The 25,388-nt window shown below is 49.2% G+C and overlaps 1 protein-coding gene across 1 annotated transcript in view; it reads left to right on the top strand.

Annotated features, from left to right (window-relative positions):
• Positions 1–25,388, top strand: part of CDC16 (cell division cycle 16) — a 115,414-nt gene that overhangs the window by 49,763 nt on the left and 40,263 nt on the right. Inside the window, exons 3-10 of the mRNA XM_075334255.1 lie at positions 5,211–5,308; positions 12,944–12,982; positions 13,688–13,828; positions 16,825–16,984; positions 18,430–18,521; positions 23,870–24,003; positions 24,481–24,560; positions 24,648–24,697. Coding sequence (XP_075190370.1) covers positions 5,211–5,308; positions 12,944–12,982; positions 13,688–13,828; positions 16,825–16,984; positions 18,430–18,521; positions 23,870–24,003; positions 24,481–24,560; positions 24,648–24,697 — 794 coding nt within the window. The remainder of the gene's footprint in view (positions 1–5,210; positions 5,309–12,943; positions 12,983–13,687; positions 13,829–16,824; positions 16,985–18,429; positions 18,522–23,869; positions 24,004–24,480; positions 24,561–24,647; positions 24,698–25,388) is intronic.

Here is a 25,388-nt window from a genome sequence, read left to right on the forward strand (position 1 = left end):
GACGACTGCGAGTGCCGCCTTGGTGATTGATGTAGGCGACGGCAGTGGCGTTGTCCGACTGGATTTGGATCTGCCTGCTCTCCAGCCACCGATGGAAAGCCAATAGGGCTAGATATACTGCCCTTATCTCCAGAATATTGATCTGAAGGGACGATTCTGTCGGAGTCCAGGTTCCTTGAGCCCTGTGGTGGAGAAAAACCGCTCCCCAACCTGACAGGCTCGCGTCCGTGGTGACCACAGCCCAGGTTGGGGGTAGGAATGATCTTCCTCCCGACAGAGATGTGGGTAGGAGCCACCACTGAAGTGATGTTTTGGTCGCGAGGGAAAGGGAGACGTTCTTGTCGAGGGAAGCCGCACTCTTGTCCCATTTGCGGAGAATATCCCATTGGAGCGGCCGTAGATGAAATTGTGCAAACGGCACTGCCTCCATAGCTGCCACCATCTTCCCCAGGAAGTGCATGAGGTGCCTTAAGGGGTGTGATTGACTCCGAAGAAGTGATTGCACCCCTGCCTGCAGAGAAAGCTGTTTGTCCCGCGGTAGCTTGACTAACGCTGGCTGTGTGTGAAACTCCATCCCAAGGTAAGTCAGTGATTGGGTTGGTGTCAACTTGGATTTCGGGAAGTTTATGATCCACCCGAACTGCTGGAGAGTCGCCAGAGCGACGGTAAGGCTTTGTTGACACGCCACCCGAGAAGGGGCCCTGACTAGGAGATCGTCCAAGTAGGGGATCACCGAGTGGCCCTGAGAGTGTAGGACCGCCACGACGGATGCCATGACTTTGGTGAAAACCCGTGGGGCTGTCGCCAGGCCGAAGGGCAATGCGACGAACTGGAGGTGTTCGTCCCCGATGGCGAAACGCAGGAAACGTTGATGTTCGGGTGCGATCGGCACATGGAGATAAGCATCCTTGATGTCGATCGATGCCAGGAAGTCTCCTTGTGACAACGAGGCGATGACTGAACGGAGAGATTCCATCCGAAACCGTCTGGTTCTCACATGTCTGTTGAGTAGCTTGAGGTCCAGAACGGGACGGAATGACCCGTCCTTTTTGGGCACTACGAACAAGTTGGAGTAAAAGCCGCGACCACGTTCCTGAGGGGGAACGGGGATCACAACACCTTCTGACTTCAGAGCGTCCACTGCCTGAAAAAATGCATCGGCCTGAGCGGGGGGCGGGGAGGTTCTGAAGAAACGAGCCGCAGGACGTGAGCTGAACTCTATCCTGTAACCCTGAGACAGAATGTCTCTCACCCATCGGTCTTGAACGTGTGGCCACCAGGCGTCTCTAAAGCGGGAGAGCCTGCCACCGACCGAGGATGATGCTAGGGGAGGCTGAGAGTCATGAGGAGGCCGTCTTGGAGGCAGTGCCTCCTGCGGCCTTTTGGGGGCGTGACTTGGACCGCCACGCATAGGAGTTCCTCTGGCCTTTCTCCGGCCTGTTGGACGAGGAGGATTGTGGCTTGGCGGAGGGACGAAAGGACCGAAACCTTGATTGTATTTTTCGTTGCTGAGGCTTCTTAGGTCTGGACTGGGGTAAGGAGGATTCCTTTCCCTTGGATTCCTTAATAATCTCATCCAATCGTTCGCCAAATAAACGGTCGCCAGCAAAAGGCAGACCAGTTAAGAACCTTTTGGAAGCCGAGTCTGCTTTCCATTCGCGCAGCCACATGGCCCTGCCGACTGCCACGGAGCTAGCGGATGCTACAGCCGTCCGGCTAGCGGAGTCCAGGACGGCGTTCATGGCGTAGGACGAAAAGGCAGATGCCTGAGAGGTCAAGGAAGAAACATGCGGAGCAGAATTCCGTGTGACAGCATTAATCTCAGCCAGACAAGCCGAGATCGCTTGGAGAGCCCACACAGCGGCAAAGGCCGGGGCGAAAGACGCGCCCGTGGCCTCATAGATGGACTTCACCAAGAGCTCTATCTGTCTGTCAGTGGCATCCTTCAGGGATGAGCCATCTGCAACAGACACAACGGATCTAGCAGCCAATTTGGAGACTGGCGGATCCACCTTGGGAGAGTGAGTTTCTCAGCAAAAGAGGCCAACCCCTGTGACTCTGTCCCTGCATGTTCAGGGGGAGCAGGGGGGTCTACCTGAGCCGAGGGGCCCACCAGTGCCCAAGGCTCCGGCTGAGCAAGCGTGGCAGGAGTCGAACACTGCTCACAGTGAGGGTACGTGGATCCCGCAGGCAACATAGCCCCACAAGAGGTACAGGCCGCGAAAAAAACCTGTGCCTTAGCAGTTTTGCTCCTTGTGGACGACATGCTGTTGTCTCCTAGGAGAGTGACCAACTGAGGGTATATAGGGACCAAGGTATACGGACTGACCGAACAGATATATATATATATCTATTGTATAAATATATATATATGTATCTATACCGGCACCCCAGGGGGGCCAGCACCGGGTGACCGGTGTGGCTTACCGACCGCTAAGATCAGAGTGTGTCCTCCAGATTCCCTGCCTTGGATCCCCCGGAGCTGCTGAGCTGTTCACTGAGAAGCATCCACCGGCAGAATGCCAGAAAATGGCCGCCGGAGCTCTCAGGGGAGGAGTGGAGCCGAGGGCGGCGCCAGCCAAGAGCGGGAATCTGGGGTCCCCACAGTGGTCAGTGAGGGGGGAGGAGAACATGCAGGATGCTCCAGCCCTCACATCCGACGTCATGCCGGAGAACCCGCCCTTACCCCTGACAGGCAGGCCCGGGGGCGGGATTTTTGCGACTAGGCCGCGGTGAAGCCGGGGACTAAATTTGAGGCCGCGCCCGACAAGCAGGCACGGTCGGCGCGGAAGTCCACCGGCCTCCTTAGTTTTAAAACTACCGCGGCTCCCAGGAAGAAGGTGCGCTCTCTGTACGATCCCCGACAGGGATACAGAGTACCTTTAAGTTGCAGGGCCCGGTCCCTGGGGTTGAAGAGGCTCCGGTCCGGCAGGTTCCCTCAGGGGCTGCGGATGGAGCACGGTCCCAGCAAATGGAAGACCGCTCAGGATCCCACTTCTCCCAGAGCCGCTAAGGGATGGTGAAGGAGACGGCATGTGGCTCCAGCCTCTGTACCCGCAATGGGTACCTCAACCTTAACAACACCGCCGACATAGTGGGGTGATAAGGGAACATGCCGGGGACCCCGTGGGGGTCCTCTTTTCTTCCAACCGACATAAATAAGTCTGAGAATTCATGAGTGGATGTGTGCCTCCTTCCACACACAGCATAAAACTGAGGAGCCCGTGGTCCACGGGAGGGTGTATAGGCAGAGGGGAGGGGTTACACTTTTTAAAGTGTAATACTTTGTGTGGCCTCCAGAGGCACAAGCTATACACCCAATTGTCTGGGTCTCCCAGTGCAGCGACAAAGAAAGAGAGCGTATCTGCTGTTTACAGCTGTGTAGCTGTGATCAGCAGATAGGGCAGAGCGATTGGATTGCTGATCGCTATAGCCCCCTAGGGGGACTAGTAAAATAAAAAAAAAGTTAAAAAAAAGTTTTAAAATTTTTTAAAAAAACCTAAACGTTCAAATCACCCCCCATTCGCCCCATTGAAAATTAAAGGGTTAAAAAAATAAAAATTATACACACGTTTGGTATCGCCGCGTTCAGAAACGCCCGATCTATCAAAATATAAAATCAATTAATCTGATCAGTATACGGCGTAGCGGCAAAAAAAATTCCAAACGCCAAAACGACGTTTTTTTGTCGCCACAACTTTTGCGCAAAATGCTGTAAGAAGCGATCAAAACGTAGCATCTGCGCAAAAATGGTACCGTTAAAAACGTCAGCTCGAGGCGCAAAAAATAAGCCGTCACTGAGCCATAGATCCCGAAAAATGAGAACGCTACGGGTCACGGAATATGTCGTAAAACGTGCGCCACTTTTTTCGGTCAAACTTCCGATTTTTTTTAACCCCTTATATAAAAGTAAACCTATACATGTTTGGTGTCTACGAACTCGCACTGACCTGAGGCATCACACCCACACATCAGTTTTACCATATAGTGAACACAGTGAATAAAATATCTCAAAAACAATAGTGCTATCGCACTTTTTTTGCAATTTTTCTGCATTTGGAATTTTTTTGCCGTTTTCCAGTACACTATATGGTATAACTTATGGTTTCATTTAAAAGTACAGCTCGTTCCGCAAAAAATGAGCTCTCACATGACCATATTGACTGAAAAATAAAAAAGTTACGTCTCAGAAAAAGAATGGCGAAAAAAAAAAACGGAAAGCGAAAAATCGGCCAGTCGTGAAGGGGTTAAAGAAGCCCTCCTATTACTTCCCCTCCACTTCCTAAATCTTTGCATTTGTATATGTAGTGTCAGTGTGTTAATATACTAACCTACTGTCATGCTCTCTCATGTTCAGCACCATTCTGTTTGTCTTCTTCTTGACATCACTGCTATTCAGACTATCTGGCTCACTCTATGCATGAGTCGGAAAGTCTTTTTTAGAATGTAAGCCTATGGACACTTGTACCGATGCTCCATAGACTTAGGGTATGTGCGCACGTTGCGTACTAGCCCAGCACCGTAAAAGGTGCGCTTCAGAACGCAGCTGAAAAGCTCCGTTCTGAGGCGCATGGTGCCGGCGAGAACGTGCGCTCTGCCTGCAGCTCCTGCCATAGACAGAGCAGGAGCTGCCGGCAAAGCGCACAGAAGAAGTGACATGTCCCATGCCGAAGCGCTGCGTTGTAATATGCCACGTGCGCACGGCCCCTGCACAATCTCCATAGATTGTGCAGGGGACGCATGCAGTTACGCTGCGCTACAAAGCGCAGCGTAACTGCATGAATTTACGCAACGTGCGCACATAGCCTTACATTGTAAAAAACATTTCTGGGTCATGCGGAGCACAGCGTGATCTGAAGATTCTACAGACCAGGGATGTCACTGAGAAGAGGAACCGAATGTCGCTGATTCTGGGATGAGACGACAGTAGGTTAGTGTATTAACACACTTGATACTACAGTACATATACGCAGATTTAGGGGAGAAGGGTTCATGGGAGGGCTTCTTTAAGTAGGTTCAACCATACAGCCTACATGTCTGTAGGCTCTCCACATGATGCCTGCTTGGGCCTTGTGCCACCATTAGAAGATACATTATTAGTGGTCTATGGTACAACCAAGTTCACAATTTCTCATTTCTTAGGACTGAATACATTTTTTTCTATTATCTTCTAGAGCCATACTGAAATTGTGTTTTTTTTTTTTTTCCAGAGGAACCACAAGATATTTATTGGCTTGCGCAATGTCTGTATCTGACCGCCCAGTATCACAGAGCCTCACATGCCCTGCGATCAAGAAAACTGGATAAGGCAAGTTTTATTTGTCATTTTCACAAATTTCTAATTGCCATGGAACATTTTTCAAAAACTGCATTACATTTACTGACAATCTGTCACTAAAAGACAATTTGTTTTGCAAAGGCTTGCGTCATTGTTTTGCAGCTAAGTAGTCCTCAGTCTTCATGGAGTTTGTGCAGCTTTCCTCTCACAATATAAGAACGTGCAATACACAAGCAGACTCGATACTAGGATTGAATGTTCATCAGATTAGTGTAGATGTAAACTTTCCTAAGTGGACAGACTTACCTCAACCTCTGTCCATAATAAATGCTTGTCTTGCAGATTAGGCTGAAGAAGCCATTGCAGAGTCAAACGTCTTCCGTGTTTTCAGTGCTGGCACCTCTTCTCACCACTCTTCCTCTTTTCATCTCTGTTGTGGCACCATAGGGTTGTGTGGACAATGCTGGTTTACTAGAACCAAAGAAGGACACTGCATAGGTTACTGATAAGGTCATTTATCCTTATAGGACTAAAGCCCCCGTCACACATAGCGATGTCGTTCGCGAGATCGCTGAAAAGTCACAGGTTTTGTGACGCAACAGCGACCTCGCTAGTGATCTCGCTACGTGTGACACATAGCAGCGATTGCCCCCCCCGTTGCGATATCGCCGATCGTACCTGAACGTCCTGGTTCATTTTTTGATCGTTGGTGTCCCGCTAGGCAGCATGCATCGCTGTGTTTGATGCCATAACGACAAGTGGCCTCGTTGGCGACTCAGAACGCGGCGTTCTATCGAGGTCTGAGTCGTCAGAATAGCTGCTGTATGACAGGGTCCTAACGACCGCTGAGGTCGTTATACGGATCGCCGTATCGTTGCTGCGTCACTAATTAGATCTGCCTGTTTGACAGCTCACTAGCGATCATGTAGCGACGTACCAGTGATCCTAACCAGGTCGTATCATTGTCGGGATCGCGTCGTGTAACGGGACCCTTAGATTGTAAAAACGTACAGTATGTTAATTAAATTTCAATAATTTTTGATCCCTACTGAGATCTTTTGAGGACATCATGGGGAATCAAAACTGGCTTCTGTAGCAGTGTCTGTGAGGCAAGTGTGCGCTATGGACAGACACCACTTTGGGCTGAACTAGATGAGTTATCAACTTAGACTAATGGCCAGATAAAGACCTTGCTCTTTGGTTTGAGACTATTGGCCCACTGTAGGGAAATATACATCTACACTGATCTTGTGAGTATTCATTCCAAGAAGAGTCTTCTGTTGTATTGTTAATTTATGCAATTTTTCTTTTTCGCTCCTAATTGGGAGACCCAGACAGTGGGTGTATAGCTACTGCCTCTGGAGGCCGCACAAAGAACTACACTTAAAAGTGTAAGGCCCCTCCCCTTCTGGCTATACACCCTCCCGTAGGAGTACGGATTCCTCAGTTTTAGCTTTGTGCGCAGGAGGTCAGACACGCACGCATAGCTCCATTGTTTTTAGTCAGCAGCAGCTGCTGACTATGTCGGATGGAAGAAAAGAGGGCCCATACAGGGCTCCCAGCATGCTCCCTTCTCACCCCACTGTATGTCGGAGGTGTTTGTAAGGTTGAGGTACCCATTGCGGGTACGGCGGCAGGAGCCCACATGCTGATTCCTTCCCCATCCCTTTTTACAGGGCTCTGGGTGAAGTGGGATTTACTGGTCTCCAGGCACTGAGACCGTGCTCCATCTACAGCCCCTGGAGAAGATGCTGGATGGAGCGGAGTACATCAGGGACATGGCCCTGCTTCCTCAAGGTACTCTGTGTCCCCGTGCATTTGGCGCTCACACCGCAGCATGCTGGGTGTTGTAGTGCGCCGGGGGACATCAGCGCTACGGCGCTTGTGCCATGGCCTCATTCAGCTTCGCTGAAGCAGGCACACTTCTAGGAATCGGTCGCGCCGGCCGCTGGGACTGCGGCGCGGCTGGCACTTGTGGTGCGCCGGGGACTTCAGCGCGGCCCGCGCTTTTACGGCGGCCGCGCTGATAACTCGAGTCCCCGGCTTTTGCGGCCTGCTTCCGTTCGTTCCCGCCCCCAGACCTGCCAGTCAGGAGAGGGGCGGGACGCTGGCCACTTCTGGGAACGGTCACGCCGGCCGCTGGGACTGCGGCGCGGCTGGCACTTGTGGTGCGCCGGGGACTTCAGCGCGGCCCGCGCTTTTACAGCGGCCGCGCTGATAACTCGAGTCCCCGGCTTTTGCGGCCTGCTTCCGTTCGTTCCCGCCCCCAGACCTGCCAGTCAGGAGAGGGGCGGGACGCTGGTCAGTGCATCAGCGCTGAGGGCTGGAGTCGTTTTTACATACTCCAGCCCTCACAATAGGCACAGAGGGGACACTGTTTCCCGCACTTTTGTTTGGGAACTCCCACGGACCGCCCCTCTCCACAGACGCCGGCAGCCATTCCTGCTGACACGCTGAGCTGCAGAGGGGAGCCGGGGAGACCCAGACAAGGAATTCTGCGCCTCTTACCCGCTATTCAGCGGGCGGTAAGCAGCCCTCAGGGCTCACCCCCTCTTGTGCCAGTAGTATTCTTAGTATTTTGTTTCTACAAATACTTGGTATTACATAGCGCTGGTCGCCCTTTGGCTATAGACTCTCTCACATTGCAGAGAGCCAGCAGCATGTCGTCCGTAAAACGCAAGGGTGCCAAGGCACAGACATTATATGCTTCCTGCACCGCATGTGGGACTTTTCTACCGGCAGGCTCCACGGACCCCCATTGTGTGCAGTGCTCGGCCCCTGCGGCGCTTGCACAGTCGGGACCTCTGCTGGACGTGACCCAGGGTGTACCACCTGTGAATGCTGTCCAGGTGACAGGAACTGAGTTTGCAGCTTTTGCTGACAGAATGTCTCTCACTATGTCACAAATTCTTGACACATTGCGAGCTAGGCCTGTACTTCAGGCCACGGACACTGTGCAATCATTGCCCCCTGGTCCCCCTCAGCTCCAAGCTCCGGGACGGGCATCTACACCTCAGGGTGAAGACTCTGACTCGGACGATGGCCCCGGGCAGCCTAAGCGGGCTCGCTATGACGGGCCTTCACATTCATCTCAATGGTCAGGATCCCAGCGAGATGAATCTATGGGTGATGAGGCGGACGTAACTGATCAGGATTCTGATCCTGGGACCGCTCTCAATCTAGATACACCAGATGGTGACGCCATAGTTAATGATCTTATATTTAACATCAATAAGATGTTAAATATTTCCCCACCAGCTCCTCTTGTAGAGGAGTCAGCTTCGCAGCACGAGAGAATCCATTTCAGATACCCTAAGCGTACATTAAGCACTTTTCTGGACCACGCTGACTTTAGAGACGCAATCCAGAAACCCCACGCTTATCCTGAAAGGCGTTTTCCTAAACGGCTTAAAGATACACGCTACCCTTTTCCCCCTGAGGTGGTCAAGGGTTGGACCCAGTGTCCAAAAGTGGATCCTCCAATTTCCAGGCTTGCAGCTAGATCCTTGGTTGCAGTTGAAGATGGAGCGGCACTTAAAGATGCCACTGACAGGCAGATGGAGCTCTGGCTGAAATCCATCTATGAAGCGATTGGAGCGTCATTAGCGCCTTCTTTTGCGGCCGTATGGGCACTCCAAGCTATCTCAGCCGGGCTTGCGCGAGTCGACTCAGTCACACGTGCATTTGCCCCGCAGGTAGCACCATTGACCTCGCAAATGGCGGCATTCGCGTCGTACGCGATTAATGCTGTTCTTGACGCTACAAGCCGCACGGCAGTGGCGTCAGCCAACTCCGTTGTTTTGCGTAGGGCCCTGTGGTTGAGACATTGGAAAGCAGATTCTCATTCCAAGAAGTGCTTAACCAATTTGCCTTTTTCTCGTGACCGATTGTTTGGAGAGCGTTTGGATGAAATCATCAAACACTCCAAGGGTAAGGACTCATCCTTACCGCAACACAGACAAAACAAACCCCAACAGAGGAAGGGTCAGTCTGGTTATCGGTCCTTTCGAGGACCGGGCAGGTCCCAATTCGCCTCGTCAAAAAAGACTCAAAAAGACCAGAGACGCTCAGATTCTTGGAGGTCTCAGTCACGCCCAAAAAGGACAGCCGGAGGAACCGTTGCCAAGACGGCGTCCTCCTGACTTGCGGTCTCCGATTCCCACACCCGCGGTCGGTGGGAGGCTTTCCCACCTTGGCGACATTTGGCTGTCACGCGTCAAAGACCGTTGGGTGAGGGATATTCTGTCTCACGGGTACAGGATAGAGTTCAGTTCTCGTCCGCCAACTCGTTTCTTCAGAACTTCTCCACCACCAGACCGAGCCGATGCTCTGTTGCAGGCGGTGGCCGCTCTAAAGGCGGAAGGAGTGGTGACCTCCGTCCCTCTTCAGGAACAAGGTCACGGTTTTTACTCCAATCTGTTTGTGGTCCCAAAAAGGAACGGATCGTATCGACCCGTCCTGGATCTAAAGTTGCTCAACAGACACGTAAAAGTCAGGAGGTTCCGGATGGAATCCCTACGCTCCGTCATAGCCTCAATGTCTCAAGGAGATTTTCTAGCATCAATAGATATCAAAGATGCGTATCTCCACGTGCCGATTGCACCAGAGCATCAGCGTTTCCTACGCTTCGTCATACACGACGAACACCTACAGTTCGTAGCGTTACCTTTCGGTCTGGCAACAGCCCCCCGGGTCTTCACCAAAGTCATGGCAGCAGTAGTAGCTGTTCTGCACTCGCAGGGTCACTCGGTCATCCCGTATCTAGACGACCTGCTTATAAAGGCACCCTCTCAAGAGGCATGCCAACACAGTCTGAAGGTGGCACTAGACACTCTCCAGAGTTTCGGGTGGATTATCAACTTTCCAAAGTCTCATCTAACCCCGACCCAATCTCTGACTTATCTTGGCATGGAGTTTCATACTCTCTCAGCGATAGTGAGGCTTCCACTGAACAAGCAGTGCTCGCTACGGACTGGAGTGCAATCTCTCCTTCAGAGCCAGTCGCACTCACTGAGGCGCCTCATGCATTTCCTAGGAAAGATGGTAGCAGCAATGGAGGCAGTCCCGTTCGCGCAGTTTCATCTGCGCCCTCTACAATGTGCGAGCCTATCAGGGTGGGGAGCGGTGTTTCTCCACCACAGGGCTCAGGGGACGTGGACTCAGGAAGAGTCCACCCTGCAGATCAATGTTCTGGAAATCAGAGCAATCTATCTTGCCCTGCGAGCCTTCCAACAATGGCTGGAAGGCAAGCAGATTCGGATTCAGTCGGACAATTCCACGGCGGTGGCGTACATCAACCACCAAGGGGGAACACGCAGTCGCCAAGCTTTTCAAGAAGTCCAGCGGATTTTGACGTGGGTGGAAAGCAGAGCGTCCACCATATCCGCAGTTCACATCCCAGGCGTGGAAAACTGGGAAGCAGACTTTCTCAGTCGCCAGGGCATGGACGCAGGAGAATGGTCCCTTCACCCGGACGTGTTTCAGCAGATCTGTTGCCGCTGGGGGACGCCGGACGTCGATCTGATGGCGTCACGGCACAACAACAAGGTCCCAGTTTTCATGGCACGGTCTCACGATCACCGAGCGCTGGCGGCAGATGCCTTGGTTCAGGATTGGTCGCAATTCCGACTCCCCTATGTGTTCCCACCTCTAGCATTGTTACCCAGAGTTCTCCGGAAAATCAAGTCCGACTGCCATCGAGCCATACTCGTCGCTCCAGATTGGCCAAGAAGGTCGTGGTACCCGGATCTGTGGCATCTCACGGTAGGCCAACCGTGGACACTACCAAACCGTCCAGATTTGCTGTCTCAAGGGCCGTTTTTCCATCTGAATTCTGCGGCCCTGAACCTGACTGTGTGGCCATTGAGTCCTGGATCCTAGCGGCCTCAGGTTTATCTCATGAAGTTGTTGCCACAATGAGACAGGCTAGAAAACCATCCTCAGCTAAGATCTATCACAGGACGTGGAAGATATTCTTAGCGTGGTGCTTGGCTCAAGAGTTTTCTCCCTGGCCATTTGCATTGCCAATTTTTCTTTCCTTCCTGCAGTCTGGGTTGGAAAAAGGTTTGTCGCTTAGCTCGCTTAAGGGTCAAGTCTCCGCGCTATCCGTATTCTTTCAGAAGCGCTTGGCACGGCTTTCTAAAGTACGCATGTTTCTCCAAGGAGTTTGTCATATCGTTCCTCCTTACAGACGGCCATTGGAACCCTGGGATCTGAACAAGGTTCTCATTGCTCTCCAGAAGCCGCCTTTCGAGCCTTTGAAAGAGGTTCCCCTTTCTCGGCTTTCACAAAAGGTAGTTTTTCTTGTGGCGGTCACGTCTCTTCGAAGAGTGTCCGAGCTAGCGGCGTTATCTTGCAAATCTCCCTTCCTGGTGTTTCACCAAGACAAGGTAGTACTGCGTCCAATTCCAGAGTTTTCTCCCAAGGTGGTTTCTTCCTTTCATCTCAATCAGGATATCACTTTGCCATCTTTGTGTCCGCATCCAGTTCACCAATTTGAAAAGGGTTTACATCTGTTGGACCTGGTGAGAGCACTCAGGATTTACATTTCTCGCACGGCGTCTCTACGCCGTTCTGATGCGCTCTTTGTCCTAGTCGCTGGTCAGCATAAGGGATCGCAAGCTTCCAAATCCACCCTGGCGCGGTGGATCAAGGAACCAATTCTTCACACATACCGTTCTGCTGGGCTTCCGATTCCATCTGGACTGAAGGCCCATTCTACCAGAGCCGTGGGTGCGTCCTGGGCATTGCGGCATCAGGCTACGGCTCAGCAAGTGTGCCAGGCGGCTACCTGGTCGAGTCTGCACACGTTTACCAAACACTATCAAGTGCATACCTACGCTTCGGCAGATGCCAGCCTAGGTAGACAGGTCCTTCAGGCGGCGGTGGCCCACCTGTAGGAAGAGGCTGTCTGACAGCCCGGTCATGTGGTATCTTTTTACCCACCCAGGGACTGCTTTTGGACGTCCCACTGTCTGGGTCTCCCAATTAGGAGCGAAAAAGAAGAAGGGAATTTTGTTTACTTACCGTAAATTCCTTTTCTTCTAGCTCCAATTGGGAGACCCAGCACCCGCCCTATTTGTTCTTAGGGTTTCGTTTTTCGGGTGCACATGTTGTTCATGTTGTTTCTTAAGTTCTCCGATCTTGTTATCGGATTGAATTTGTTTTTGAAACTGTTATTGGCTTTCCTCCTTCTTGCTTTGGTACTAAAACTGAGGAATCCGTACTCCTACGGGAGGGTGTATAGCCAGAAGGGGAGGGGCCTTACACTTTTAAGTGTAGTTCTTTGTGCGGCCTCCAGAGGCAGTAGCTATACACCCACTGTCTGGGTCTCCCAATTGGAGCTAGAAGAAAAGGAATTTACGGTAAGTAAACAAAATTCCCTTCTTTTTTACTAATATAATTAGTGATTGCCGCACTTATGATAGACCTGGGTTATACCATGGTCGTGCTATGCCATGCTTTCAAAATTTTAATAAGTTGATTGCTTCATTCTTTGTTTCTCAAGGAGATAATAAACTGTCAGATAAATCTGTCTGCGACAACCATAGACAACACATGAACACTCGTCCTTTTGTGTTTAGTAAACTGGTGCAGCCGTGTAGTACATGATCTGTATTGTTGTGTTTCTTCCTCTTACGGGATTTTGTACTTTGTCTTCAATAGGCCTATGAGGCATGTCGTTACCTTGCTGCTCGGTGTCATGTAAGTATTATCGAAATGCTCAGCATTTCCTCTCTAGATAAAAGAACACATTATTTTTAGGTGTGGGTGACACAATGGTGCCCATTTGAATATTTACCACTTGCCCACTGCTAGTAACTGCTACAGATGAATCCCCCCCATACCTTTCTATTGGCTGTTCGGATAACTGGATGTGACGCGAGATAACTAGCTTTCAAAATGCATACTGTATGATGAGATGCATATTCTATGTTTGGCCATCCAGTGGTTGTGGTATGAATTGCAGCCTGTTAAAGGCGTTACTTGCATGCCTAATTGCTGGGGGTCTGACGGCGGAGACCCCCACGATTCTAAGAACTGGACTCTGCAGAAACCCATATGAATAGAACGGGAGTCGACCATATACACTACTGCTCCATTCCATGTTATCCCCAGCTTACCCGTAAGAATGAATGGGTCTGTACTATAGCGCAGTTGCATTCAAGTGAACGGTGCTGGACACGACTGTAGTAACCAGGATTATTGGAGGTGGCTGGTTTGGTTTGACATAAACATATATTAATGGTCTATCTTACAGTTGGGCCACTGATGTAAAGCCCCAAACACTCATTTATGCAAAGAATACATTATATTATAACACGTTAATGTAAAACTTTAGGGGTATAATTTATATTCTGATAATTACTACTTATTAAATATATTTTTCATGTTTTTCTTCCTATTAAGTATGCTGCAAAAGAGTACCAGCAAGCTCTAGATATTCTGGATATGGAGGAACCAATTAGTAAAAAACTGTTTGAAAAGAGTATGAAGGATGAAAAACTATTAAAAGATGGTTCTGGAGAATGGCAGATTTCACAGTCCTCGGTAAAGTTTTGTTTTATTTCTATCATATTTCAACATAATTTTTACACAGTGGTTCTGAAAAGATTTTTTTTTTACCTAGATATTAAAAAAAGGTATTGAGAACACTATATAATGCTATACTTTTATAGCAATGGGAACCTGGTGGAAATGAAGTTTGTTCAAGCCTAGCCATTTTCCATCAGAAAACTCAGATTTAAGGGAACCGATCAGGTCCCATATGCGTTCTGACCTACAAGCAGGGTGATGTGTGGCCTAGAAACCCCTTCCTACCCATCCCTGTGTTTTAATAGTGTGTAATATGAATTTATAAAAAAATGTTTTACTACATACATGTTTCCTATGTAAATGATCAGAGGCACTAGTCCCGTGGGCATTTGCATGCTTTTCGTGGTAACATGCCCCTGTGGGCGTGATACCATGCATTTACATGAGTGATGTCACCGTGAGCTCCTTGAGATCCCCCGCGTGCGCGCTTGCCATTCCCGCAGCCTTCTTATTCAGGTGCTTGCTTCTCGGCTTCAGACTCACTCTGCGCATACTCAGAAGATTCCTGCAGTTCCAGCCATACACAGAGCGCGTCTGAAGCCGAGAAGCAAGCACCCGGATAACAAGGCTGTGGGAATGGCAAGCGCGCACGCGCAGGATCTCAAGGAGCTGGCAGTGACATTGCTCATGTAAATCCATGGTATCACACCCACACCACAGGGGCGTGATACCATGGAAAGTATTCAAACGCCCAAGGGGTGATACGACGCCCTGGGGACTAGTGCCTCTGATCATTTACATAGGAAACATGTAAGTAGTAAAACGTTTTTTTATACATTCATATTACACAATATTACAGCACAGAAATGTGTAGGAAGGGGTTTCTAGGCCACACATCACCCTGCTTGTAGGTCAGAACGCATATGGGACCTGACAAGTTCCCTTTAAAGGGTTTGTCAAGTAATGGAACAACCCTTTATCAATACTTATGTCCCCCATTCAGTAACAACCCCTTTAAATGAAAAAAAATGTTAAAGCTGTAATCAATTTTAAATTTAATGACTGGTTGGCAGGGGTGCCGAGAGTTTGGTCCCCATGATCTAATATCTATAGCTTATCCTTTGAACAGATACATCATCAATATCAATTTTAAAGAAGTGGGTACTTCTCATCACATTCATGCTGTCCGCGATACGGGTCTCATGAATTGGTGACTAGCTGCAGTATATCACGTAGGTATGTTTTACTGTATGGAGAGAACTGACTAGTCTGATGACGTCCCCAGCTGGCTTCTCCCTTTGCTGGTTGAGTTAAAGGGAATTTGTCAGCAGGTTTTTGCTATGTAATCTGAAGATGGCAGATTTCAGATATGAGTCTTTTATCTCATTGTGTGTTGTTGTTTACAGGCAGTGTTGGTTTTAGCTTCAGGAGATTATCATTGTTGGACTAGGTCAGTTAGTCCGGAACACCCCCTGATGTGATAAGCAGCTCACTGTCTATAGACATTGTATATCGAGAGCCTGGTGTGGGCAGGAGTAGCTTTCTGTGCTCTACTACAATGTAAATCTAAAAGCTTTGATTGTGTCAGACCCACTGTAGCTAGTAATTTAAGTGGTTCATCGTTTGATTCAGGGTCTCTTTGCCTACGTTGTGCTGCTCTCAGATAAGGAGGTATCAAAACCTGCTGACTGACTCCCTTTATCTGACACGTTTTCTGCCTGTCAGTATGAACATGGAGAGACCAGTCAGTCAACTGGAGCAGGGTGGGGAGCAACCAGCCCAAGATGTCTTTCAACTGCTCATCTAAGACGCACTGTCCTTGAATGGCTTTTCAAACTGCTTTCTCTATCGCAGAGTAAAACATACATGTACCATATTTTTCGGACTATAAGACGCACTTTTTTCCCCCCCAAATATTGGGGGAAAATGGGGGATGCGTCTTATAGTCTGAATGTGGGGCATGGCTGCGGGGAATGAGGGTGCTGCGGTGGAGCGGGTCAGCGGCGGCATGCACAGGCTGTAGCAGCGCCTACTGTGGCCACGTGGGCCCGCTCATTTCATATGCATGCATCCTCCCGCCCATCATCTCTCAGCGCTAAAGCCGGCGCTGACAGGTGGGCGGGATGATAGGCGGGGGTGTTGGCTCGCATGATCACCCTTGGCAACTACAGCCTGGAGTGATCATATGCGGCTATATTCACTGCCCCCCGCGCATTATCATCAGTGTGGGGGGCAGTGAATAAGTACTGTATACTCACCGGTCGTTCCCTGCAGCATCGCGATGTCCTCCTGTCTGCCGGCAGCTGATCTGTGTGGAGCCGTGCTAACAGGGATGATGTGCTCACCGCTCTTCAGGAGGACATCGCGATGCTGCAGGGAGCGGTGACCGGCTCCACACAGGTCAGCGGCGCTTATGCTGACACAGACAGGAAGACGAGCGATGCTGCGTAGATGGAGGAAAGGTGAGTATAAACGTTTATTTTTTTTCTGTACCACAGGGTACAGGCCATATGGCAGGATGGGGGTATATGGCAGGATGGGGGTATATGGCAGGATGGGGGTATATAGCAGGATGGGGGTATATAGCAGGATGGGGGTATTTATCAGGATGGCGGCTATACCAGGATAAGAGACATATATACAAGGATGGGGATCATATACAAGGCAGGAGAATCATTGCCAGGATGGGGTAGCTTAGTAGAGAATTTGGGGACTTTACCCTCATAACAGTGTCAGCAGCAGATCCTCGCCACATAACAGTGTGTCATGACCACATTTTTTGCTTAAAATTATCTTATTCTTTTAAAACCAGGGTGCGCCTTATAGTCCGAAAAATACGGTACTTTTATTCTGTGCAAATTTTAAGCAAGAATAATAGATAATAAATCAGTAAATGACAGAACAGACAAACCAGGGCAGCAATTTGTTGATTTTCCATATTGTATCTTATATGTTTTTGCTATGTTGACGTACAGTGGAAATTACAATGCATCTGAATGCTTTTCCAACAGATCAAAAGCTCCATTTGCCTTTTACGTGGAAAGATCTATGATGCTCTTGATAACCGAACCTTGGCGACCTATAGCTACAAAGAAGCCTGGAAGTTTGATGTTTACTGCTTTGAAGCGTTTGACCTATTAACAGCACACCATATGCTGACAGCTCAAGAAGGTTGGACAGCTTCATATTTCTTATGTATCTACATGTAATGTAGTAAAAGCCTCTTGCGTTTTCCTGAAACTGCTTGTTCTAGTATGTATTAGCATCACAGCAGTAAGGCTAGGTTCACATTTCCGTTTTGTGACTGATGCCCTTGCATTGCATCCGCCGCCCGACTGATCAGTCGTGGAACAACTGACCGTCGGGCGGCAGCATGTAACGTTTTTTTTGAGCAGCAGAATCCTTTTGTTTTCACTGCGCATGCTCAGATTTTGTGTTTAATCATTCAAATCAATGTCTCTCTCTCGGCGGCCGAACGATCAGCTGATCGCCCGGAGGCCGGCTATTGTGAACGATTGCTCTCATAAAAGCCGGCTGCCCGGAGATCAGCTGATCGCTCTCAAAAGCCGGCCACCGGGAGATCTGCTGATCGCTCTCAAAAGCCGGCCACCGGGAGATCAGCTGATCGCTCTCAAAAGGCGGGCGATCAGCTGATCATTCACAATAGCCGGCTTTTGAGAGCGATCAGCTGATTTCCCGGCGGCCGGCTTTCGAGAGAGCGATCAGCTGATCGCTCTCTCTCTCGGAATCTGCTTTCTCATGACAATTCTTGTCACCCGTTGTACAACGGATCAGTCACAAGAGTCAAGCAACGCAGGTGACTGATGCAAAACAACGGAAATGTGAACATAGCCTAAGGGAAGAACAAATGATCAAAAGTGCCCAGCAGGCATATATATGTAAATAACAAGTACAGCACTGACAAGGTTTAGTTGAAAGTATAAAAGAGAAGAAATCCAGAACCAGACTACAGTATGTCTATACTTTGTGTATAGGGCACAGTAGTAAAAATTCCTGTAGTTTAATGAGTAAAGGACTATGGGATGCGCTGTAAATTTGCAGTTCGTTCTCTGCATCATTATAAATGACCATGCTGGTATATAGTTCTTGCATAAACAATTATACACTACTTAAGACAGGCTGCTAAGAAGACAAATACGTCCATCATCGCTACATACACAGTGCTCAATCAGTACCAGCAATGTGCTTCCTATATTAGATCTGGAGACCACTCAACAAATCAAATGACCTCTCGGTAAAATCATAAATGTAGGACTCAGACTACTAAAAAAATAAACCAATATTTATTTAACTGAATAGAAAAGCCCTGCACTTGTGCTAGTTTCCTGATGGACTAGGCTTTGCACGTGTGCAGATGAAAGCTTAATACTTTTATGTGCACATATGCACCAGGGTTCAATGTGAGGTACTGATGGACAAGGCCGCCTCACGGGCCCTTCCATCTCCCACCATTTAATTGAGAGGATTTGTGATGCTGTACAGGGAAAAGACTCCGCTACCAAGGGGGCAAGTCTTCACAATGTGAATAAACCCTATGACAACCCCAAACATCTAATCTGACCCTCCAGTAAGTGTTTGGTTTTTTTTTTACACAGAAAAAGAACTTCTTGATTCTCTACCTCTTATTAAGAAATGTCCAGAAGATCAAGAACTCCTCCGATTTCTCTTTGAAAATAAGTTGAAAAAGGTAGCTATTCACTTGTATGTGGTAGACCACATAAAATAGAGCATGTGTTAGGTGGCTGTATCATTGATAAGTGCATTTTCATTTATATTTATATAACATGCACAAAATTTGGCACATATGACATGATGAGAAGTATAGTGCCAAGTTCTCTGATTAAAGGTCTACGTCCCCTAACCACATATGTGGGTACACAGTTCTTTGATATGTTATTCCACCTTTATATCTTTTATCTGTTACTGCATTCCTGAGAAAACAGCATTTTGTTCATATATAGGTCAGGCAAGGAAATCAGACTGTGAGCTATCAATCAAGCTAAGCAGTCTGGTGCGCTTTGGTGGCTAACAACCTAGGCAGGCTGCACTTTTTAACACTAGAAGTCCGAGAAATTTCGAGCTCCCCCCTGAAGTCCCGAAAGAGGGTCAAATGAGCAAATACAATAAACTGAATAGAACTAACTAGAAACTAAATGGCTTATCTCAATGGAAAACAACAACCTCCTGTGGTGCGACAGTAATAGCCTTAATTACAGAACAAAAGACGGTGATTATAGGATGTTAGCTAATATCCTTCAGGTCATTCGACCCGTCCCTGGGTTCCAAACGTAGAAATGTTAAATGACCCCTCTCTGGGACTTCTAGTGTTAAGTCTTCTGTCATGCCTACAACACTGTCTGATTTGCATATGAATGAAAATGCTAATTATCAGGAATGCAGCAACAGGTAAAATATTTAAAGGTGTTGATGGATTTCCATTTCAAAGTCTTGCATGCTCATGTATTTGGATAGGGGAGATTGATCTTATTCACGGGTTCCCTTTAACTCTTGTATTACCTTTTGTTGTTGTGTTTATACAGTATATTTCTTTGTCGCTCCATTGGGAGACCCAGACAATTGGGTGTATAGCTTCTGCCTCCGGAGGCCACACAAAGTATTACACTCAAAAGTGTAACCCCTCCCCTCTGCCTATACACCCTCCCGTGCATCACGGGCTCCTCAGTTTTATCCTTTGTGTGGAAGGAGGATCACAGAGAACAGCTCTGCAGCTCTGGGAGACCAAGGCAGGGAATCTGGAGCACACACACCCCGCTTTTTAGCGGTCGGTAAGCCGCACCGGTCACTCGGTGTTGGTCCCCCTGGGTTGCCGGTATAGATACGTATATATATACTTATTTCTGTTCGGCCGGGCTGTATACCCTTTTTTCTATATACCCTCAGTGATCACGCTCCTAGGACACAACAGCATGTCGTCCACAAGAAGCAAGGGCACTAAAGCACAGGGTTTTTTTGCGACATGTACCTCTTTTGGGGCTATGTTACCTGCGGGTTCCACCTACCCTCACTGTGAGCAATGCTCGGCCCCTGTTACACTTGCTCAGCCGGAGCCTCGGTCACTTGTGGGCCCCTCGGCTCAGGCAGACCCCCCTGCTTCCACTGTCCAGGTGGCAGCGACAGAGTTTGCAGTTTTTGCTGAAAAGCTCTCAGAGTCACTCTCACAATCCATGGCTCAGTCTATGGACAAATGGTCTGCCAAGTTGCTAGAAGCCCTGCAGTCCAGACCGGTCCTTACACAGGCCCCGGACCCTGTTAGATCGGCGCCTCCAGGTCCCTCTCGGTCCACCCCGGCCGGGGTGGGCCCTAGGTCTCACGTGGAGGACTCCTCCACGGACCACAGTCCCAGACCAGCTAAGCGGGCTCGCTTGGAATCTTCCCCGACTTCCTCACGCTGCTCGGGTTCCCAGCTTGAGGACTCTCTGGAGGACGAGGCGGAGGTTGCAGCTCAGGGCTCGGACCCTGATGTTGCTCTCAATCTTGATACACCTGAAGGGGACGCCTTAGTAAATGATCTTATCTCGTCCATCAATCAGGTGTTGGATCTATCTCCCCCGCCTCCACCTATAGAGGAGTCGGCCTCTCAGCAGGAGAAACACCAGTTTCGGTTTCCCAAACGTACACGGAGTGCATTTTTTGATCACTCTAACTTCAGGGATGCCATCCAGAAGCCCAGAGCGGTTCCGGACAAGCGCTTTACTAAGCGCCTTACTGACACACGTTACCCCTTCCCCGCTGACGTAGTTAAGGGTTGGGCTCAATGTCCCAAGGTGGATCCCCCAGTCTCCAGATTGGCGGCTAGATCTGTGGTTTCGGTTGCAGATGGCTCATCACTAAAAGATGCCACTGACAGGCAGACACACATCCACTCACACATCTCCATTTTAGTCAGCAGCAGCTGCTGATTGTATCGGTTGGAAGAAAAGAGGGCCCCCACGGGGCCCCCGGCATGCTCCCTTCTCACCCCACTAAGTCGGCGGTGCTGTTAAGGTTGAGGTACCCATTGCGGGTACGACGGCCGGAGCCTCATGCCGTGTTTCCTTCTCCATCCCTTAGGGCTCTGGTAGAAGTGGGATCCGAAGCGGTCATCCAGGTTCTGGGACCGTGCTCCCTCCGCAGCCCCTGAGGGAATCTGCTGGACAGGAGCTTATCTATCCTCAGGGACAGGGCCCTGCATCTACGAGGTACTCTGTGTCCCCATGGGGACTGTGTATGGAGCGCCTGGTTCCCGGACGCCGCAACTGGCTGCTGAATTGTGAAGACCGGGGACTACCGCGCCGACCGCGCCTGCTTGTCGGCCGCGATATTAAATTTAGTCCCCGGCTTCATCGCGGCCTAGTGGCAAAACTCCCACCCCCGGGCCTGTCTATCAGAGATAGGGGCGGGACAGCCGACCTGACGTCGGATGTGAGGGCCGGGGCATCCTGTATGCTCCCTCCCCCCTCACTGATCACTGTGGGGACCCCAGATTCCCGCACTTTTCCTAACGCCGCCCACGGCTTCACTCCTCCCCTGAGAGCTCCGGCAGCCATTTTTCGGACATTCTGCCGGTGGAGAACTCCGTTAGAGTCTTCCCTTCAGATCAATGTCCTGGAGATAAGGGCAGTGTATCTGGCCCTATTGGCTTTCCAGCAGTTGCTGGAGGGCAGTCAGATCCGTATCCAGTCAGACAACGCCACTGCCGTCGCATACATCAACCACCAAGGCGGCACGCGGAGTCGTCAAGCCTTCCAAGAAGTCCGGCGAATTCTGCAGTGGGTGGAAGCCACAGCATCCACCATCTCCGCAGTTCACATACCGGGCGTAGAAAACTGGGAAGCAGATTTTCTCAGTCGTCAGGGCATGGATGCGGGGGAATGGTCCCTGCACCCAGAAGTGTTTCGAGAGATCTGTCGCCGCTGGGGAACGCCGGACGTCGATCTCATGGCGTCACGGCACAACAACAAGGTCCCGGCCTTCATGGCACGGTCTCAAGATCACAGAGCTCTGGCGGCGGACGCATTAGTTCAGGATTGGTCGCAGTTTCGACTGCCTTATGTATTTCCTCCTCTGGCGATGCTGCCCAGAGTACTACGCAAGATCAGGTCCGACTGCCGTCGCGCCATTCTCGTCGCTCCAGACTGGCCGAGGCGGTCATGGTACCCGGATCTGTGGCATCTCACGGTGGGTCAGCCGTGGGCGCTGCCAGACCGCCCAGACTTGCTGTCGCAAGGGCCGTTTTTCCATCTGAATTCTGCGGCCCTCAACCTGACTGTGTGGCCATTGAGTCCTGGCTCCTAGCGTCTTCAGGGTTGTCTCAGGATGTCATTGCCACTATGAGACAGGCCAGGAAACCGACGTCCGCCAAGATCTATTACAGGTCTTGGCGGATTTTCTTGTCCTGGTGTTCTGATAAAGGTTTTACCCCCTGGCCTTTTGCCTTACCCACTTTTCTTTCCTTCCTTCAATCCGGAATGGATAAGGGGTTGTCACTTAGTTCTCTCAAAGGACAAGTATCGGCACTCTCAATATTCTTTCAAAAGCGCCTGGCCAAGCTTCCGCAGGTCCGCACGTTCTTGAAGGGAGTTTGCCACATAGTCCCACCTTACAAGCGCCCGCTTGAACCCTGGGACCTTAACAGGGTGCTAACGGCTCTTCAGAAACCGCCTTTTGAGCCGCTGCGGGATGTCTCCTTATCACGTCTTTCGCAGAAAGTGGCATTTCTAGTAGCAGTTACTTCACTCCGTAGAGTGTCGGAGCTTGCAGCGCTGTCATGCAAAGCCCCCTTCCTGGTTTTTCACCAGGATAAGGTGGTTCTCCGTCCTGTTCCGGAATTTCTCCCTAAGGTGGTATCGCCTTTTCATCTCAATCAGGATATCACCTTACCTTCATTTTTCCCTAATCCAATTCACCGCTTTGAAAAGGATTTGCACTCATTAGATCTAGTGAGAGCACTCCGATTCTACGTGTCTCGCACAGCGCCCCTGCGCCGTTCAGATGCGCTCTTTGTCCTTGTGGCTGGTCAGCGTAAGGGTTCGCAGGCTTCCAGGTCAACCTTGGCTCGGTGGATCAAGGAACCGATTCTTGAAGCTTACCGTTCTTCGGGGCTTCCGATTCCTTCGGGGCTGAAAGCCCATTCTACCAGAGCCGTGGGGGCGTCCTGGGCATTGCGGCACCAGGCAACGGCTCTACAAGTGTGTCATGCAGCTACGTGGTCTAGTATGCACACTTTCACAAAGCACTATCAAGTGCATGCCTATGCTTCGGCAGATGCCAGTCTAGGTAGGCAAGTCCTTCAGGCGGCGGTGGCCCACCTGTAAGAGGGAGTCGTGTCGGCTCTTGTTATCGAGGTATTCTTTTACCCACCCAGGGACTGCTTTTGGACGTCCCAATTGTCTGGGTCTCCCAATGGAGCGACAAAGAAGAAGGGAATTTTGTTTACTTACCGTAAATTCCTTTTCTTCTAGCTCCTATTGGGAGACCCAGCACCCGCCCCTGTTCCCTTCGGGCTAGTTGTTCTTTTGTGTACACATGTTGTTCATGTTCAATTGTTTCATGGTTTTCAGTTCTCCGAACATCCTTCGGATTGAATTTACCTTAAACCAATTTATAAGTTTCCTCCTTCCTGCTTTTGCACCAAAACTGAGGAGCCCGTGATGCACGGGAGGGTGTATAGGCAGAGGGGAGGGGTTACACTTTTGAGTGTAATACTTTGTGTGGCCTCCGGAGGCAGAAGCTATACACCCAATTGTCTGGGTCTCCCAATAGGAGCTAGAAGAAAAGGAATTTACGGTAAGTAAACAAAATTCCCTTCTTTCATATAGAAGGTAAAAGTCCAGGTGGAATCTCAGCAAAAAGATATGTGCATAGTTGCATACGAGTATACTATGCATATAAAGAAAAAAGGTTTTCTCTTGGTGTTGGGTGGACAGTTTTATATAATTGGTTTTATGATCATTTAGACTTTTATTTCCATTATTTTTCTGTTAATTGTTATTAAAAAAAAAAGTTGTTGTTTTATTTTCTTTTTTTTCTTTTCAGTACAACAAGCCCAGTGAAACCGTCATACCAGAATCTGCAGATGGTCTTCAAGATAACCTGGATGTAGTAGTTTCGTTAGCGGAAAGACATTACTACAATTGTGACTTTAAGATGTGCTATAAACTGACATCTGCGTAAGTAAATCTGTGCCTTTGGGACAAAGCCTTCAAAATAGACTTTGATATAAAGGCCCTCTAGAGACAAACACCCTCTAGCTTCTAGTTTTACTCAGCCAACTTAAAAAAATAAGATACAAAATTTCTAAGCCTTTACCTGCCAGTGCCTGGAAATCCCACCCATGTTTTCTGCAGGGTCCAACAGTTTGTTGATGAGGATGTCTCATATGAATATATGTGTACAATGGTGATTTAGTGTTTATAATGGGGTGGGGAGTTTATTTTTGGGACAATCTTACATTAGCCAGTGAAAAAATAAACACATTGCATCATGAAGTTTTTGTATTATTTGTGTTTTTAGAGGATATACAAGGCACAACACAATCAATGAGTTTTGCACAGTGCTCCTTTACCAGTAAATACAAGTGGAGCATGCTGACTGTAATATGTATGGCATTTTCAGACACGTGCTTTTATTATGTTCTTGTTTTTCAGAGTAATTGAGAAAGATCCCTTCCATGCAAACTGTTTACCTGTACATATAGGCACTCTAGTAGAGCTGAACAAAGCAAATGGTAATTTCTCTCAAGAGATTGCGTCATGAATGTCATATTTTCTTAGTTCAAGTTGATATTTTAAACTTTATGGCTTTATCTTTACAGAACTGTTCTATCTTTCGCACAAACTGGTTGATTTATATCCTAATAATCCTGTAAGTATTTCTATTTCATTTATTCTCTGATGACAATGTGTGTCTTCTTAGGTATAATTTTTATTTATGCTTAAAGGAAACTTGCCACAAGATTTGGCGACTATAAGCTGTGGCCACCACCACTGAGCTGTTATATACAGCATTCCAGAATACTGTATACATGAGTCGAGGCCGCTGTGTAAAACGTAAAAAACACTTTTATAATACTCGCCTAAAGGGCCGCCTGGTCCGATGGGTGTTGCTGCTCTCCGGTCCGGTGCCTCCTCTCTCCAGACCAGTGCCTCTTCTCTCCAGTCCAGTGCCTCTTCTCTGCGGCGGTCGCCATCCTCCTTCTTCTGAGGCCCATGTGCATGACCTGTCCTACGTCATACACACTAGCCGGCATTGAGGTCCTGTGCAGGCGCACTTTATTTGCCCTGCTCAGGGCAGATCAAAGAATTGTGGTGCGCATGTGGTCTCTAACCTTTCCTTGCGCCTGGACATTACAGTATTTTGATCTGCCCTCAGCAGGGCAGATCAAAGTGCACATGCGCAGGACCGCAATGTTGGCCTGAGAGGATGACGCGTCATTCACACTGGACTGGGTAGAAGGAGGATGGCGATCGCAGCAGAGAGGTGGTGCCAGACTGGAGAGCAGTGACACCCATCAGACCTGACCGCCCCCTAGGTGAGTATAATAAAAGTGTTTTTT

This window comes from Anomaloglossus baeobatrachus, chromosome 2 (genome assembly GCF_048569485.1).
Source record: "Anomaloglossus baeobatrachus isolate aAnoBae1 chromosome 2, aAnoBae1.hap1, whole genome shotgun sequence".
In the NCBI taxonomy this organism is placed as follows: domain Eukaryota; kingdom Metazoa; phylum Chordata; class Amphibia; order Anura; family Aromobatidae; genus Anomaloglossus; species Anomaloglossus baeobatrachus.